This window comes from Drosophila erecta, unplaced genomic scaffold (genome assembly GCF_003286155.1).
Source record: "Drosophila erecta strain 14021-0224.00,06,07 unplaced genomic scaffold, DereRS2 tig00000126-arrow-pilon, whole genome shotgun sequence".
Taxonomy (NCBI): domain Eukaryota; kingdom Metazoa; phylum Arthropoda; class Insecta; order Diptera; family Drosophilidae; genus Drosophila; species Drosophila erecta.
In genome coordinates this window covers 9,000,670-9,019,935 of record NW_020825209.1, presented here as the reverse complement: position 1 = coordinate 9,019,935, position 19,266 = coordinate 9,000,670, and the positions used below count along the sequence as shown (strand labels likewise).

The 19,266-nt window shown below is 44.3% G+C and overlaps 2 protein-coding genes across 2 annotated transcripts; one reads left to right on the top strand and one right to left on the bottom strand.

The window, feature by feature from the left end:
- Positions 1-3,219: 3,219 nt before the first annotated feature.
- Positions 3,220-5,446, top strand: LOC6550654. The gene is made up of 2 exons (XM_001978026.3): positions 3,220-3,447; positions 4,093-5,446. The coding sequence occupies exon 2, from the start codon at positions 4,146-4,148 to the stop codon at positions 5,340-5,342; it is 1,197 nt and encodes a 398-aa protein (XP_001978062.1). The 5' UTR covers positions 3,220-3,447; positions 4,093-4,145; the 3' UTR covers positions 5,343-5,446.
- Positions 5,447-10,285: 4,839 nt separating this feature from the next.
- LOC6550745 (serine/arginine repetitive matrix protein 1) lies at positions 10,286-18,052 on the bottom strand. Its single transcript, XM_026981963.1, is given in 8 exon segments — positions 10,286-10,413; positions 10,853-10,989; positions 10,991-11,121; positions 13,152-14,321; positions 14,517-14,645; positions 14,701-15,192; positions 15,265-16,281; positions 17,999-18,052. Coding segments are annotated over 8 exon segments (3,258 nt in total).
- Positions 18,053-19,266: the final 1,214 nt, after the last annotated feature.

Sequence of the window (19,266 nt, the reverse complement as noted above, 5' to 3'; positions counted from 1 at the left end):
CAAGAAGGAGGAAGGAGGAAGGAGCCAGAGGGAAGCTCTAAGCAAATACAAATTCTAAATTATGGCCCATAATTCAGGGCCAGGTTTTAATAATTTTGCGCGCCCCGCCGGCGAAAGTAATGGGAGAAAGCAGAAGGTGAGGGAGCAGGAGCTCGGCTAGCCGTGCTAATCCCCGAACGAACAGCTGTCCAGCCCGAGGATTGTGGGTCCTTGGATTTCCTCAAGGCTCTGCTGCGTCCTGGCGCTATCAGTGTGCGGCTTGTGATTCGAGATTACCTTTTCCCTACCACCACCACTTTCCACTTTATCTAGATGTCCTTGCCGCCGCACGTTTTCTTGCGATGGCCACCGCAATGGGATCCTGTACAGAGAGAAAAAGGATATACATTATTTCAGATTTATGACCACGTTTTCATAAAGTTATATGTTGGATTACGTGGAAACTTCAGTATGCTGTGAGCATTTATCTGATTGTTTTAGTCAACGAATATTTAATATTTTTGGTTTATGGTTTTCCAATTTCCAACAAATTTCAGATTGAGCAGTGCTTCTTTGGTCAAGAGTGGCATATCACCATATTTGGCTTCTTTTTGGAATACTTTAAATACCATAACTTCTATATGCAACATTTTCATATCCAGAACCTTTGAACAGTGCTAGATTTTCTCGACGTGTGTAAGAAAACACCTTGGATTGGGAAGAGCTATTGGAAAACGACAAATGCGAATTGAAAACGGTAGCAAATCCGAGCGTGAAGTTCTTGCGTCAAGGTGGCACTGCAGTTCTCCATCTATGAAAAATTGCACAATTGTTGGGCAATTTATTAGCGGCTGGGCTGGAGGAGGAACTGGAGGATAAGAATGAAGCGAAAAGGGGCTCCTCCTGCCCTAATTTATCTCCTTTGTCAACCTCTCTTTCTGTTTCTCTATCTGTCTCTTACCGATCCCTTCGGCATTATCCTTGGGCCTTTTGGCCAGTGACCAATGCGTTAAATTGCCTTTGATTCAGGAAGGACTGGCACGGATTATTATTGGAAAGATCGCAGATCTCAAGGCAGGCAGCTGCTGCTGGCCATCTTCCTTGATCTCCGCCCAATATTATTGATTTATTTCAATTTGCTTCGTTTTTTCCCGAGATTTATCGCTGGTCACTCAGCTGCTGATCGTTGTCCACCACATTCACGTTTTTTCCCTATGAATGGAAAGGAAAATTAGGGCCCAGCTCAATTTGGTCTGGGAAAGTAGTGCCCCTCGAATGTCAATTTGGCGAAACGAAGGTTTGAGATTTATTTGAATACACGATTGTGGGAAAAAGTCGTAAAGAACTTAAATTAGTTCAAGGTCCAGGTATTTTCAGGCTAGCCAATTTTAGCGAACAATAAATCTTAACTATGCCAAATAGGTTTGTTTCTACAGCGAAATCCTAAAATATATATCTGCATCAATGATTTTTCCATGATTTTTTCAATGAGTTGCTAAAAAATGCTGTATTAGGAATCATTAAAAGAAAACGTTCGTTAATCTCCTGATGCTTACTTCAATATGAAGATATCTTGTGTTCCCTTGGGACTGATATATTTACGATCGCATTGTTTGGACTCGATGAACTCACATCACTTGATCGTATTTGATTGAGCCACCAGTTGCCACAAATTACATCCTGTAGCACTTGGTGGTCCGGAACTGCAGTGGCATATGAACTGCTAAAGCAGGTCCTGCACTTCCTCAATGAACAAAAAGTGTGTTTAGTTTTTGCGCAAAACTGTCAAATAAATTTGGCAAGAGCAAATAGTAAGGATGCCAAAACTGGAGAATCGGGCAGATGTACGGGTGAGATTTAATTCTATTTTCCTCAAACGGACACTCGGCGGCTGTGAAAATATCATAAATTTGAGATCAGCTGAGAAAGCAGGAGGGAAAGTGAGGGAAGGTAGGAGCAGGACGAAGGAGCAGGAGCCCTTTAACCAATAAATTGCAAAACAATTGCACAATTTTCCACAACAATTTCCCCAGGACAGCGATGTCCCATAAACAATGGGCCAAATTTGTACAATGCCCAAGTTCCTGTTTGTGTTGTCCTTTTCTTGGCGAAAATCGTGAGAGAAGGAAGGAAAATTCGGGAAAATTGGCTTGCAGGGTTGTAACAACTATAAGATACCTATAAGGGAGTTCCTCTATTTTACTAAGCCCTCTATTTGGATATTAGAAAATGTTGATATATGGTATAAAACAGTTTCAGCTCTTAAGCTCAATTATTTTTTCATTAGACCATTTCAGATCAGCTTTTAAGCTACTATGTTTATAAGAATTTTAGTGGCAAAAGAGAAAATCATTTAAATATCTAATCAGAAGCTCTGAGGAACCTTTTACATATATCTAATATGTTTTCGAACTTCCTGTTACGCACACAATCACAATGACAAGTCTAGGATACCCCAAGATCCCAACAAAATGCAGGGTATCTGAAGGAATCCAAGGTGAAAGGAGCCACACGCTGCGAGAAAGGTAATTGAAAATTATGTTTTGTGGCGCAAGCGGCGATGTGAACAGCTGGCCAACTATGCTCCGTCCCCCTCACACGCGCCCTACCTCCGTCTCTTTCTTATTGCAAGGAAGAATCCTTGGCCAACTGATCATCCTCGGTGGCCATTAAAAAATCTCACGATCACGGAAGATTCGCACAGCTGTTGCCGATCGTAAATCGATCGGTAAACGGTTATAAAAACTGAACATCAAGATAAAGTTAATGTAGATCAAAGCGCGGTGCCTTCTGTTTCCCAATTTGTAGTACACAGTGGTGATATTTTTGGTAATTTCAGCCTGCGAGTATAGGTATTTGTATCTATATACCGAATATGGGTATTTATATATTAGATATCTACTAGGTTACTGGGTAAAGGTTGAAGTTATAGTTGGCTCTAACAGGAAAAGTAAGAAATATGAATTATTTTTGTTATTATATTATAATCATTATAAGTATAATAAAAATATTTCTCTGTACGATGCTAAGTAGAATTTTTAATAATATATCTTGAATAAGCTATCCAAGTCAGGTGGGATGATAGCGGAGATCCGGAAGTGAACCCACCACCCACTTTCAATGCCGCTGGTTGAACGATCCTGCTGTTCAACCGGCGCTCTTTCTCGCTCTCTTCCCTCAGCAGCGGCAGCGACAGCGACGTCAGCAGAGGGCTGCCGTTTAAAGCCCCTGCACGAACACGATCGCAATCAGTTGAAAACGTGAAGTCAGTCAACCAACAGCCGGCGAAGGGAGCGCACACAGTCGGTCTCTGCCAGAAAACGCGACGGTTGAAACGCAACACTTGAAAAAAAAACTCGACCCATTGTGCACTATATATGTGGCGATTCTGATAATAAATCTGTGAACCATATATTTTTTTGCTGTTGGAAATAAATCAGTGCCGAAAACAATAAACTACTGAACAAGGTAAATCCAAGTGATTGAATGCATAATTGAAACTAAAAATGCAGCCATGTATGAGAACTATAAGCTCAAAAAATAAACGGATATACCTAAAGTAAAATAAAAAAACCAAAAGTGCCTGTAAGATTCATAATTTCATTCACGTATGGTTATGAATATCTCTTCAAACAATGCCCAAAAATAATTGGGCATTCCATTTTTCGGATAAGTAGTGATTTCTTTTGGGATCCACTCAAGAGCTAACACTGAATGCAACTTGAGAGTTCATTAAGATTTCATGCAAATAATTGACCATATCAAGTTCAGAGTCAATTAAATTATTATTATTATTGAGGTCCAGCCAAAGGCTGCCCGTCGTCCATTTAATTGCTCGTGAGGAGTGGTTGATTTCGTTTTTGATTTCATTTTTGCCGCTTCGCTGATTTTGCCAAATCGATATACGTACACACGTACATACATATGTACATCCATTTATACAAATACATCCATTTATCGCGGAAAAAGCGCGCCAAAATTGCCGAAAACTCGCCCGGCAACTTTGCTGCTGCCCTCTTTACTTATTTGCTCCTTCAGAAAGTCAAGTTCTGGAATGTGAGAACCAGAAATACCGCCCCTTCCTAACCCGATTCCTTCGCTCCTTCCTTGCAGCACCCACTACAAGACCGAGAAAGCACAAGAGAAGCCGCAACCAGACAAAGAAGATGCTCAAGTGGGCCGTCAACCAGCCGCGACCCTCGTACTTGGCCAGGGATGAGGCGATGGCCACCAGCAGCGAGGCGGTCGGTTCCAGCTACAGCGAATTCCACGCCCTGCGTGGCAAGCTGAAGAGGAAGTCGATCGGAGTGGCAGCGGGGAAGGAGAACCAGCTGACCTCCACGCCACTGCCGGCCAGTTCCTTGAGCCTCCATACCCGCACACCTCTGCTCAAGGACCTCAGCAACATCCTGGCCACGCCGCCTTCGGGAGGAGCAAGTGGAGCAACTGGAGGAGCAGCAGCTGCTCCCCTGAAGTTCGCCTGCACCCTGCCCACCTTCGAGGCGGAGTACTCGCCCAATGCCGCCGTCATCCCTGGCTCTCTGATCGCCCTGCGCGGCATGGGCATCCCGGACAGCTACTTCGAGAAGCCGCGCTACCTGGAGCAGAAACCACTGCCACATCCGCATCCGCATCCAGCTCCTCCGGAACAGAACAGCGAACAGAACACGCTTAGTTCCAGCCAGATGGGCGATGTGACCCTGGAGCGCATGATCGATGCCATCCTGGAGAGCAACCGCAAGGTGCTGCCCAACGCCACACAGCAACAGCACCAGCACAAGCATCAGCACCGCCAGCCTAGGCAGCATCTCCGCCAGCGGCACAGGCTCAGACAGCAGGTGCTCCGGAGCAGCCAAACCCAGACGCCTTCGCCCACCTACCGCCCCGCCTTCGATCCGGCCAGCGATCTGTGCGAGTACTGGAAATCGCCCTCGCGGAGGGATTCCCAGCCAGCGGATGGCTTCGAGGAGCGGGAGGTGCGCTCCCCCGTGCCCAGCGAATCGCAGGATCCGAAGCGGCACTCCCTGCAGCTGCGCAGGCAGCGGGTGGTGCGGCGCAAGCGGAAGATCACCACCAAGATCTCCTCCAGCGTCAGGCAGTCGGCGCAGAAGCTCCTCGCTGCGGCCAGATCCGGATCCGCAGCAGCTCCCGCCCAGAAGATGCGTCACATCAGTCCGGACAGTGGGCACAACTCCACCAGCGACTGTGAGCTGGAGGAGGAGCACTGCCAGCTGAGCCGCGGATTGGAATTGGGTGGCGAGGAGCTGGAGGACGCCTGCCAGCTGGACGCCATGTGGCTGCAAGTGCAGGCCAGAGACGCCACCAAGAGACGCCTCAGCTTCTCCCTGGTGGAAGAAAGCTAATCCGCACGGATATTCCTATACCATAAGCTTAAGAAATTTTTTTCATAGCCCTAAGAACGTTTTTTTTTTATTGGCCAGAATAAATCATTTGGAATGCGGAATGTACGAAAAGAAGCAAACTTACTAAGGGGGGCTGTCATAATTCGGATGAAACCACAAGGAACCACCAGCAGTTTATGCTAAACACCTCTCGAAGCTCAGCGGTGCGTGGCAAGCAATTCCTCCAAAGGGTCTTCCCGTCGGCCAAGTGGTCTTCTTTCTCACAGCGAGCTGGTTAATGAGCGTTTTAATGCTCCGATAGCGAGCTATAGGGGATTCCATAATGCTCGTTCCTCAGCAACTGCGACTGCGGTAATGAGGGCCAAAAGAAGGGGTTGTGCGACAATTGTCGCAAGAAAAAATATTATTTACGCTTCAAATGCCCACGAATTCGGTGGGTTGGCAGCCAGGTTATGTGGGATCTAATGCGATAAGGTCTGGTACCTGGAAATGGAACAGGTAGTTACTAGGAACTCCTTTCCAAGGGTCTTCTTCAAGTGGCATTAGCTGTAAGCGCCCCCTGAATGAGGAAGTTAACCAACTTTCTCCAGGGAAACTGCGATTTTCCGCTGGGTTTGACCGGAAACCATGCAATAAAAGTCTCATAAAATTTAAGGAATGATTTATAAAGAACTAATTCCTGAAGACTTGCCAGTATAACTACAACTTTCTTCTAATAAGCAGCAAAAACAATATATATAAAATGAAAAAAAAGGGATATAGTCATATTTCATATAAAAATATATTGTGGAACACGCTTAGTTCGTATTCAATAACAAATACATACATTTTGGTATAGCTAATTATTGTGCCACAAGTTCTCACAAAAACAGGTTTAGATCTTAAGGATCTTGTATGTATACAAATGGTCTAGTAGGCGGAAACCCGCAGAGCCAAGACAAGTCATTTAGTAAACTTTCAAGCTATAGGCAGAAGATTAGTAGAAGGTTGAAAGGTTGCAGGAAAAGTAGCCAACGAAAAGAAGACATAACCCGTTAGCAAATAGGGATAGGCAGGCGTCCAGCTGAGATGGAACCCAGACTATGCCCACAGCTCCCACAGCGAGCCTCATTAGCCAACTGGTCAGATGGATGCCAAGCGATCGATGGGTCAGCAATCCACTCCTGAGACGCGGCGTTAAATGAGCTGTCATAACATTTTGTCCAACCCCTGAGACGAAAGGAGTGGGCTAAGCCAAAGCGCTAACACGTCTGCCAAGGAACCGCTTCCATAACCATACCCATATCCATATGCACATCCACATCCATTTCCACTTCCCATGGCAAATGCTCAGTAGAGCGTGAAACTTTCCTATGCAGATGATGGGTTGACCAGCAGTGCAGAATACATTGTGCCATGTGACAGGGAAAACAAAGTAAAATACTTTATTATGTGATACCCGGCGAACTCCAGAACTCCAGAACTCAAGCTCCGATCGCCGAGCCGAGGTCGAGCGGTCAAGCAGCCCGCCCCGGGGATATCCCTGATACTCGCATGCATATGGATAACCCGCCGAAATCAGGGCAGGTCCCATGTCAAACCCTCGTCCGCGTCCTGAACTTTCGAAATTTCCCGAATAGAATCGGTAGAAGAAGGTTCACGCCGTTGTCGCTACTTTATTTTTTATGACTCTCGCTTTTCTTCAGTTTTCCACAATGCCCTGCTTTGGTCTCCTGCCCATTATTACGATTATTATTATTATTATTATTGTTGTTATCTGGTTCTTGTCCCTCCGGCTAATGACCGCTCCCGAACTGTCCAGTTCTCAGTTTTCCCGCTCTGGACGGCAACGTGTCATTAAACATGCATTTCTTTAACTTCGTTTTGATTGAAAGTGAAACGGATACTTGCGCAGAAGGTATCTTACCTTAGAAATCCGGAAGTTAGTTGGTTTCGGATGGTTGCCAAGTAATGAGTGGAGCGTTAGACGGGGCAGAGATCCATAACCGATGGCAGCGATAGGGAAAATCTGGAAATGTACAAATAATTAAGTGCCTTTTCAGGGTGTTTTATATCTAACAAGTGTGGGTTTAATTGCGATTATTAGCTTCTAACAGATATATATTTGAAGAGTATAGTTTTATGGTAATGCATTCTAGAGCTGATCATGTTTATATCAGGTTTTTTGAGTGTAACTATGTCTTTACTTTCCCAAAACACCTAATTGAAATATGAAAAGTGTCAGCATCAATTGAAATGTGCTACACAATTCGATGTTGTAGACACACATTGGCGGAGAACAATGCAATTCAGCGATCTGCACTCAATTCGAAACCCATTTTGTGGAAATTGAGAAAATTGTGAAAATCGCCCATTAAAAGCGGGCACACTCCAAAACTCTAATTGCGATTTAAACGTTTCTCGAGTGGCGAAAATGGAAACACCCGCTTAATTTTGTACAGAGTGACAAAAGTCGTATCGCTGTTTTCTGATCGGGGGTTTACACATGCGAGTACATACGTACATAGTGAGGGATCGGACATGGACAGACCAGCGAACCGATTGACAATAGCCAACGCACCTTTCGACCCGCACTTTGTTGCCACAGTGCCACACCGAATCCCATTGCCCGCTTGAGATCCGCTGGCCAGGCACACGTGCCTGCTCCATTATCGCCTGGCGATCTGATCGATCGGCGGCTGAACAGTTGCAAAAACAGCCGAGGAACCGGGAAACCCCGAAGGACCCAGCGAACCTGAGGGCGGGTTGAGCGGCTGAGCAGTTTCCCCTGGTTCCTGCATGTCCTGTCAGGAAGTCAACGTCACTCGCCATTCGCCATTCGGCGACGTGTGTGCGAATGTGTCAACATGTGCAGAAACAGGAGGCCCACCAGCCCAAAGGACATTTAGCGCATAACAGTTGTGCGGGCTGCCCCACTCCACTGGAATAGGCAAAAATACTGCCAGCATTGGTCATCAGCGGCGTGCTGCTCCTGCGGAATACAAATATCTATCATATCATTGTATTTACGGAATATTTTAACGATACTAACAGCTCACCCGATCTGCGAGATGTGTAATCTGCAAGTCGATTATTTATTATATGTGCATGGACTTACTTGTATAAGATTGTAATGTGATCTACCAAATGACCGAAATTTCCTCAAAGTGTATTCGAATTCGGAATGTGGGTGGAGTAGAGCAACATCACGAAGGCGCCAAATGTGTTTTTGTGCAGGGCTTCTAGCGAGGTTCTAACAAGCCGTATCCTTCGAAACACCGAACTTCACCTGTTGGCCAGGGCAATGTCCTTCGCCTTCTTCGCTTCCTGCAGGTCCTTGAATTCCGTGGCTCTTCTTTGACTCTTCGACTCATCCTCATCCTCGTTCTGTTCGTTCTTTTTTCGGTCCAATTAGGCCGCACATAACATGTCATTTGGGCTGCCAAACCACACATCATCGAGCACACTCGGCCAAGGGCAGGTGTAAAGGTCACGAGAAGTGGCCAGGTCCCAAGGATCGAGTCAAGGTCCTGCGCCTGCGGTCACAGCTGAAAATCTAGACCAATCGATGGGAAAGTCCATGGTGCGAGTAATGTGGCAGACTCTATAAATTCAGTTAAAGTTAGTGGAATAGAGTATATACGAGTATGTTTTACACTATTTTAAAAATATGTTAACATTAACAAGGGTTACGTATTAAAAGTTACTTAACATATTAGTATTATATATATATCATACAGCTACTTTTGAAGAAGAGAATATGGATAACTGGTACAGCAACTTATTGAGCCAAATTCGATGTCAAATGTAATGGTTGAATGCAACTTTAGATAATTATTAAAATAATGTATATAGAAAAGGCTGTGTGGGAACCTTGCATGAAAACGGCCTAATTTCAATATAATCCCTGAATGCCCCGAAAATAATCAATCAATTTTTCGGCCGAAGATCAAAACTCAATGCCAAGCCGAGAGGATTGCGGATAGTTCCATAAATATTCAGCACAGCCTAGTAAGCATAATCAATCTTAGGGACTCCTTGCCAGACTCCTAGACCTGGATTAGACTCCCCCTGCTTTGCATATGCTCTGCATAATATCGCCATGCATCATCATCCTCCTGGTCGACTGCCATAATTGCCAATATTCCAGGTTCCTCAAGGAACCCAACACTTCTAAAAAAATTCAAAAAGAAAAGAAAAAAAAGGCAACCCATCAGGAGACGCGGTCGGGAAGAAGAGCAACCCTTTGTGGAATGGAAAAGAGGGCAGGACGAACAAATGTTGCACATCATCATCATCGGGACGCAACGGGCCGAATATCATTAATGCAAATCTATGGGACTGTCATGTCATTGAAAATATTATTGTAACAATTGCCGTCGCACAGAGTTCATGTGCGAAACTTCAGACGATCTCCATTCGGCAATCTTTGTTGCGATCTTCCCCTTCGGGATCCTTTTGCTACTTCATTAAGTGCGGATCACTTGACAGCAGTCTCTGGGGATGTGACAAAATCATCCTTGAATCCGTGAGTCCTTGAATCGTCGAGTCCCTGTCCCAGTGCCTAACCCTTTAGAAGTCCCGATTCGTGGGATATTCCAATCACTTGAAGTGCGCAAAAATTTAAATGAGACGAAAAGCGGCGGCATCGGATTAGAATTGAATCATTTGCAATTTTCCGCGTTGCACTAATGAAAGGAAATGCGGATATTCGGCGGGGAAAAACGCAAGAAGGAAAATCTATAGGGGAAAAGGGTGATCCCTGCAGGGTGACAAATGCCAAGTGATGCGATCCTTGCATCCTGTTTCCTTCTGATTTGGCAAACAAATTTACAAACGCACTTCACCAAAGGTCGCCTGTTTATTTCCTTTTTTTTCTTCCGTTTTGTGCGCGACTTGCGTCGGGCTTAGGGGGTGCGTCCTGTACAGGTACTGTCTGTAGGTAGCCAGTGGCGTGCGTTCCGCTACAGCGCTCCGCGATGCACTGCACCCTGCCATGTGGCCACATGGACTGACTTGACAGGCGCGACTAAAGGTCGCCGGCTCAGGACTATTTTGCATAGAATTCCCGACTCAACGGCAGCTGTGACTGCTAGAATTAGCAACAATAAATAGGTATTACTAAAACACTAAAACAGTAATGAACTACATTTTGCATCAATAAATATTTAACAATTTATTGGCAAAACACGATTACCACAGTAAGGTAGGCGTGCAAGTATGATATATGATATAAGGATTATATTCTTATAGACCAAATAGTAATTCTTACAAGTTTTTTTGAATATCTAGATTGCTTGGTATTTAAACAAGTCCACCTTGCAATGGGACTAAATTTGTACCAAATAGAAAATTAGCTCCCAAGGGTTTTCCAAAAACTGTTTAAAAGAATGAAATAAAAATACTGAGAAGATGGAAGCCCATGACTACGCCTAACTAGCTACGTGCTTGCCAATTGCCGTAATTGAAGTTGAGACCCCGGCGACACCCAAAAGTCTATCCAAGAAATCAAATATCATATATCAACTTACATATCAAAACAACGGATGGCAAACAACAACAGAGCGGAATGCTAATGGTAATGGTTATGGAAATGGAAATGGAAATGGGAATGAAAGGACCCATTGAAAGATGGAAGGAAAGTCCAGGTAGAGTCAAATTCGGTGCCATTACATGAGCTCACACCTTTTGCCCTTCGGTTTACCCTGCCAAGGAGGCAGGATCGGGATGGAGTTGGAGTTGAAGTTGGAGTCGGAGATGGTGATGGTGATGGTGATGACTACTCCCAGGAGGCAGCTGCCTTATGCAAATCACGTTTATGCAAATTCCCAGGACACACGATAGCTTCTTGCGTTTGTCATGTTTTTTATGAATTATTGAACTATTGGCAGTCTAAGCAAATATAAATTGAGCAATAAATTGTTCGAGGGTCGCAAATCATCAAGGCACCAGGGACATCGATACGCGTGAGTCCTTCTTCGAACCCACCATATACTGGTATATACATATACATATGTATATAGTACAACATGTGACATGACGCAGTCGGAAAAGCAGGAGCAAAAGCAAAAGCAAAAGCCAGATCCAATTGCGATAGCCAGCCACTTGAAGTGGGCCAATTATGGCAGTTAGTCGCCCGTTTGATGGGCCCAAATTGAGGTGACCACGTGCCCACGTGCAGCTGACAGGCGGAGTGCAAGTTTGACCATCGCGAATGAAGATATTTCGGGTGCAATGGCGAGGGAAAGTGGAGTGGATTGGAGTGGAGAAAGTCCAGCACCTGAGGAACGTGCCGATGGAATGGGAAAATAGGAAACTAATGACTAATGACAACTGTGTAAGCAATTCAAATAATGTGAATATCAAATATATAAGCCGTGGTATATTGAATATGACTTAAAATATGTAGAATGTAAATATTAGGATACAAACGGATTACTAGAACGCATTGACAATCTTAATGATTTCAATCGCTTAAAGTATCACACGATTAGTATCAATATTTAAATCACACATTATGATTATGATTAAAATATGCACATTTCGATTCTCGGCTTTGGATAAGAACATTTCCAACACGAAATGGGTGCATTTTTCAATTGTCAATCTCGGGCGACGAGCAGCTGGTTGAATGGACAAAAAAAGAGGGAAGAAACCAGTAAACAAAACACAATGAGCCCATCCATTTGGCTTAGAGCGTCTTAGGGATCGTCGTCTTAGGCCAGATGCAAATGTCACCCACACCCGACCATTCGGCTGGAGCAGCTGCATCAGATCCCGAAAGCACATTGTGCAACGGGCGAAAGGATTTCGAATGGATTGCAGGATTCGCCTGCAATACGAAAGCAACTGCTAAGCCAAATGGGATGGGTATTTGGATTTCGAGTTAGGAACTTAGAATGGGATGAGATTATCAGTTCTACATACGCTGTGAATGAATGCCACTCTGTGAATGGACTGGCACACGACTCAGTCGCATTAGATGCCACCTCCTCCGGTGCCGTCGTCCCATGCTAATGAGGATCCCTGTCCAGGTAGCACCCAGGTGCACAGGTAGTTGGTAGTTGGTATTTGGAATCGTAAATCACAACACACGACGGGTAGGCGTTGGTAATCCTTTCGACACTTAATTAGTTCAAACTGTGGCTAAGTCTCGGGCTAAGAACCATTGCAATCGGCATTCGTCTTGGATGAAAGCGGTCGAGATCTGGAAGGAGTCGGGCAAAACGGGATGAGATCATAAAGCAGTTGACAGTTGGGTGCATCATCTTACCGAATTCCAGTTGTGGAAACTCACACGTTCTCCAATCCTAAACCTACTGCACCAGCGGGGGTATTTAAAAATAATAGCTGGACGAGTTTAAAGTATAGTTGTATACAAATGAATATAAATTTATTAGATGAGATCTATATAAGTTTACAAAGTCAGTGTAAAGTGTTAAGTACTTGGTTTGCTCAATAGAGGATTCTAAATCAGTCCAATGGCAAGCGACTAGTGATGTAAAGGTCACAAGTTTAATTTGAACTTCGAGTTGCCTACATTCTATGATCATGGCTTTTCAAGATGTGATAACGCCTCAAGTCTTGCAGTGAGGGAAACGTGCGATATCTATACTTTACCCAGTCTATCCGCTGTTTTCTTGCGTATTCCGATGGACAACGTCCTGGTTCTCTGGATGGGATACAAAATAATTCATTAAATGCCACACAATTTGGATATAAGTATTTACTCTCATCTCCGGCATGCAGGTGGAGTGGCAGGTCAATTATTTCGCCAGTACTCTGACCGCATTTCCGAATTGTATCTTCAAAGATTTCTGGTCCTGATACCACCTCATCGGACGATCTAATTCGCTTGCGTTTCTCGATGGCCAGCGCTTTTGAAGCGCTCATCTGATGTCGATTTAGTTTGAAAGCATCCTTGTCCACCACATTGGGCTGTGGCTGTAGCTGCAGCTGTGGATTAGAATTCCACGTTGGCCCTTGTGATCTTGCAGTATCTGAAGCCTGGATATGTAGTCGAAGTATTGGATTTGTTTGGGTTTGCTTATGTTTCCTAATTTGATTTGGCCTGCGCTTGAACAGACTTCGCTTTTTCATAACTTGGGTCTTCCTTTTCAATGAGACAAAGTTCACCGCCGATAGGAATGAACTTATCTTGATGGGCTTATTTTTCCTTCGCGATTCGGTTGTTTCTTCTTTGCTTTTCGCATCTGGAAGGCCACAAGTTGCTGGCGAAGGAGCATCTGGTTCAGGTGTTGAAGTTCGCACCACGTCGGACAGCTGGTAACAGAGGTTGACTTCAGCGGCAATGTGCACCAGCATGGATCCCGGTTGGGGTTGGGGTTGGGGTTGGGGTTGGGGTTGGGGTTGGGGTTGGGGTTGGGTATCTTTAGCTGATGTTGGTTGGTTGCATTGATTAGCCATCGGGTTTTCCCTATTTGATAACTCGGCCCTTTCCTTTGCCTTCTGAGCCCGCTTCGCCTCCTTTTCGGCCTGCTTCCTGCATATGCGTTGATTTTTGAGAGCCGTGTTCTGTTTCTTGAGGCGCCGCTTCTCCTTCTTGGAGTTGGTAGGCTTTGGTGGACGCACATCGTCTGCTTTTGGGTAATCTTGCTCTGATGTGTCCCCGTCGCCGATCCCGTCCTCGTTCCCGTCGCTGTAGTCTTCCTTATAATGTGGATCCGGCTCTACCAGAAGCTCAAACATGTTCGACCCAAGATTTGTCAAATGTACATCGTGTTCTGGAAGTTTTTTAGCCACTGATCTTTTCAGAGTATTATTATTGACCACATTCCTATCTTCCTGCAATGGTCTAGAAATATCTGTTTTGTTCTTTGAAGAGCTCTTTTCGACAACTACGGGATTTGGTTGGGAAATCGCCGCTGGTGCCCGAGGCGAAGTTGGAGGCACCAAGCTGCTTGGCGGGTTTTCCCTTTTAACTTGATCATCTGAACGTTGGTTCCTTGGTGTCAAAGCACAATCTCGCTTTTCAATGGGCTTTGATATACACTTTGAATGGAATACTGGTGTTTTCTGGCCTTCAGATTGGTTCGTCCCCATCTGATTAAGATGTGAATTCAATGAATTTACTGATCCTAATCGAGGAGAGCGATTTTCCAGTAAAACAGATGCATGTTCCTCCTTAGCTTGGTGGACTATCGTCTGCTTATCATGCGAGTTAAATGAATATACCGTTCTTGATTTCGGGAACCTCGTATTCCGTTGAACAAAATCCTTTTTGATAGACTGTTTATTTCGCAAGCGGCTACCCAATGCGGGCCACTGGTTCTCAATGACCTCTGACTTCTGGGGCATCGGGAGCTGAAAATAAAAATACATAAACCTTGTTATTGATTAGATAGGTGTTAAGGCTTACATTTTCTTTAGGCGCCGCAGTGAGATGTATACATTTCCTATTTTCCGGCGTAGTTGGTTTCGCGGGAGCGGAGGATGCACTGGTGGTCGGTGGCTGTGGGTCCTGCTCCCGTAAAGAATTAGAGATATGTGCCTGATGAATTGGCTCCGGATGGGCAGTGATTAGGGGTGCCTTAACTCTCGCTTCTGGTAGTGTATCAGCGATTTGAACCTTTGACTGCATGTTCTTTAGCTCTGGTTCCGGGGATCCAGGCTGTTCCATTTCCCTAGCCTCTTCTTTCTGGCTTTCGTCTAAGCTATTAGCAATCTCCTCCTGTGGCTTTTCCTGCTGGTGAACATACTGCTGTACAACGACAGAGTTCGTAATCCGGTTTGAACCATTTTCCTGGACAGGAACCACATTGGAAGCTTCAGTTGGTGGTGGACCAACCGGCTTTAGTATACAAAATTTTTCCCTCACAACAATATTGGCAGGTTGATCTGTCTTTACATGCTAAAAACCATGTCAAATAATATTAGCATAGGATATACTACATCAAATATGATTTTATTTATAGGTACTCACATTTTGGATCTTGTTGAACTTTGGGTTCTTTATTGATTCATAAGACTCGCAGGGATAATGCAGATTCTCGACAACTGGGACAACTTGGGGTTCATGGACGGAAGTCAATGGTCTGGCGTCAATGATTACACTTCTGGCGGTTCTGACTACTGAAACCTCGGGCTGCACCATGATCTCCATGAAGTTTGGATCGGATTGCCCCTCACAATTGATGAAGGGATCTGGATGATGTGGAGAACGATTTTGTGAAGGTAGTTTGTGGGCGCCATCGACTTGTAAATGCATCTGGGGTGAAGCATGAACAGTTCTCAGTGGAGCTGGATTTGGTGTAGTCGAATATTTTGAAGGTGGTCGTTGCTGGGGTCCCCTAACATTTTGATGCATGTGTGGTGCAGGAATATATGTTTGAATCAGTTCACTTTGTGGCGGATGGTGTTGTGGAGATTCCTGGACTGATACAATCGGTGGAGCCGACGCTCTTTGCATCGCATTGGAGGTTTGCGATTGTGGATTCTGTACAGGAATGTAGTGTGGCTGCTCGGCGGGCATCACATAGATCACCGGCCTATGGTGACCGTTTGTCACAAGCTGGCTTGGTGGGCCTGATGTCGGTTGACGTGGAGGTGGAGGCACGTGCTGTATGAATTCAATAGTCTGTGCTTGCTGGACTTCGATGACCATCTGTGGTTGCTGTGGTGGTGCTTGCAGGTACACCACATGGGCTAGTAGAAATTCCTGCTGGTTAGCAGTAGCCGGTGGTGGAGCCGTGGCTGCTCGATGATTTAATTCGGTATTGTACCAACAGCCGTTTTGGTAAAATCCCAGCGTGTTGCCAAAAGGTGCGAAGGAGCTCCATGGCAAAAGTGGTATGTAGTAGAATGGCAAATATACCACTGGCAAATACGGATTGGCATGGTGACCGGGATCGTTCGGAAAGTGGTAATCGCGTGCGCGCACCGGCATCTGGCTACTTCCATTGACGCGTGCGTTCGGATATTGCTGAATTTTGTCGTTTTCCTGGAATAAAATGCCCAGGTTCTGTTACGTGCACTTGACACAATTGATTTGGTAATTACGTTCGGGTTTTTCTCTTGACCTACCATTATGATTTCTTGACTTATTTAAAGGGAGCTCATTCCCGGACTAAAACTACGCGCAAGCGCTGCACATTCCGGAAAGAAAGTTACGGCCATTAAAGTTGCAAAATGACCTCGGGAAAACGACAGGTGGCAACGCAGTGCAGTGTTCTAGAATGCCAAGATACAGTTAGCTTCAACTGCGTTGTAGGCATTTCAAAGAACCGTAATATTAATAGAATAATAGTTAACAGTTGCACTATTATTTATTATGGCAAATGTTCAATGCGGTATACTCCTGCAATCTTATAAATATTTGCATTTTTACAATCTAATAAAGACCCACTGCACTTTTTTGATATGTTATTATTTGATGACATAGTACTTTAAGTATTTCTGTTAAGTATATAGATCACAATATTGGCATGTAATCTTAAAGTTCACTTTTATTTAAAATAAGTTAAAATTTTATATATATATTATATATGTATATATATTATTATATTATATTATATTATTATATGAACTCATATGCATTTGTTCATATGCTTAATACAAGTAAACATGGATTTTGCAATACAAATTTAACTTTAAAAGACATGTTAAAATTGGGTTCGGAACTTGTAGATCACGATATAAGTGTGGTTATGCGATAGTGCACTGATGACATAATTAATCTGCAGGGTCATCCTTTTGGTCAAGTGGGCAGCTCAGTCAAGTGTTGTGTAATCGATCAGATTTTCTCGTGCAGTCACCTTGATTTCTGATTTCTTTTGTTCTTTTCAACTTGGGTGTCAGTGAAAGCGGTCGCAATCGTCTAACTCTAAAGCCTAACTAATCTAAGTGATTATTTAAAAAGTGTATAAAATAGACTTCAAAGGATTTTTTTTTATGTAAGTGTCCAAAATATGAACGTATGTCTTCAGTTTCCCGAAATCGACTTTCTTTCGCTAGATTTCTGTAAGTTTTTATTGGGAGACCTTAAAAACATCCAACAAACGACCTTCAGGGTACACGTTTCACGCTCGCATTTGCATATTTAATTGCTAAGAAAATTACCCAAATAAAATCCGCCGAAATCGGGGGCATGCAATTAATTTTGGTAATAAAAAAAAGAAAAGAAGGCCGACAAGAAGAAGAGTTACTGCGCCAAAGCACAAGGGTGCGAGTGAGATCACATGACACCGGCCGAAATGGGTGCAAGTGAGATGACACTGCAGCCGGATTGCAAGTGCGAGCGAGATGACACTGTAACCGCAAGGCGTCGAAGACCTTGCGACTTTCAGCGTCATTAGCCGGAGAAAAGGGTTAGAAAATGCAAATCACAATATGTAGATTCCGACATGGGCCTCGGAATTCCGGGTTCCCTGTGGTCCGGGCTGTAGGAATTCGGGGATTTCGGGGACTCGCCGGAGTCCCAGCCCGTCACATCACATGTCATACCCGGCGAAGTTTGTCAAACATTTGACAGCAACGTGATCAGGTTCCGAAAATGAATGTCTGTGCTGCAATTGAATGTGAATGAAATGTAAAAGTTATCGGGCCCCTCGCGTGTTTTTCTTAAAGGTTGCGTAATTGATTAGCCCGCGGCACACGGGGCAGGATTTTCCATTTACCATTCACCATTCACCATTTTTCTTCGCATTCGTAGTGCCCACCATCGGTGGCAGCCAGGCCAGATACTGGCTATAAGCATTGGCATGATGACCCATGTCCAGGCGTCGCTAATTGTGACCCAGACCCAATTATGGGAAATTACCATCCACCGACCCTCCGTCAAGCACCTAGACGGGTATCCTCCATATGTTTGTTTAACTAAACACCCATCGGTTTGTGTCGGTCCTACACCTAAAAATTTGTATTTCTCAACTGTACTGTATTTGAGCGAATTTGTTTATATTTGTATGTATTTCATAGTGAGTGTGGTGTAATGCAATGCATCAGCATGAAAACTATTGCTATAGCTATTCATAAATGTGTATTTTAATATGTACTTAACATGTATTTCAGAAGCTGGATAATTTATTTATATCTATTCAAAACCTAGTATTCAATATGATACTAGAGCGCATTCTGGACATTTGGTACAACTACCCGGGTACGTATACTTAGATCAGAACCAAATGAATCTTAATGCATCTGCATACCTTTGGTTAGTAATGGTTTACTTTAACATTGGCCTTCCAACACTGCCAGTCCTTGACTTTATGCCCATTCACGATCTGATGCCCCATTACGATCTGCTGCCTTTTGCCGAGCCGGTGTACCATCCACAACTTGATCAAGCGGATGATTGGGACGGTAACGACTCGCCCATCAGCGATTCCGAGGATAGCGACAACTTCTAGTCCTGGGAAGGCGACTATGAGGAGGACAACTTTTGAGGCCGAGCACCAAGGCCATGGTCGAATTTGATTAAACATTCACTGTATAATCGGATTTTATCTGCCAAAAAGGCTGAATAAAATGATCGGCTAGATGGCAGCTTGGAAAACATTTTTCGATTGGGGAGAAAATGAGAAAATGGCGCACATCTCGCTTGAAAGTGCCGATGCGTGATGTTCTTTTTGATATAATGAAAGGTAAAACTGGAGCACAAGCCGAGTGCCGAGTTCTCTCCATTTTTTTTCGCACGTTTTAAATGCCGATCGCAACCCTTAACCCCGCGCCGCTTAACCCTTTACAAGGAATCCGAAATCGAGGTGGCTGTGACCCCAGCGGTTGTCTGCTGATGCTAAACGTATTAACCCATGACCGCTTCAGCCATTGTTTATTGCCTAATTTGCGGTTAAATTTTGATTTCGGCACAATGATTTCATTTTCGATTTCACATTTTTCAGACAGATTGAGATTTATGTGTGTGCCCTTGTTTGCCAAATAGCAATTCTGCGCCGAGTGTGCGAATTTTTATTTCTTATATACTCGT

Excerpts from the sequence above, each read along its gene's own strand:
- LOC6550654 (XM_001978026.3), top strand. The coding sequence starts at position 4,146 with ATGCTCAAGTGGGCCGTCAACCAGCCGCGACCCTCGTACTTGGCCAGG.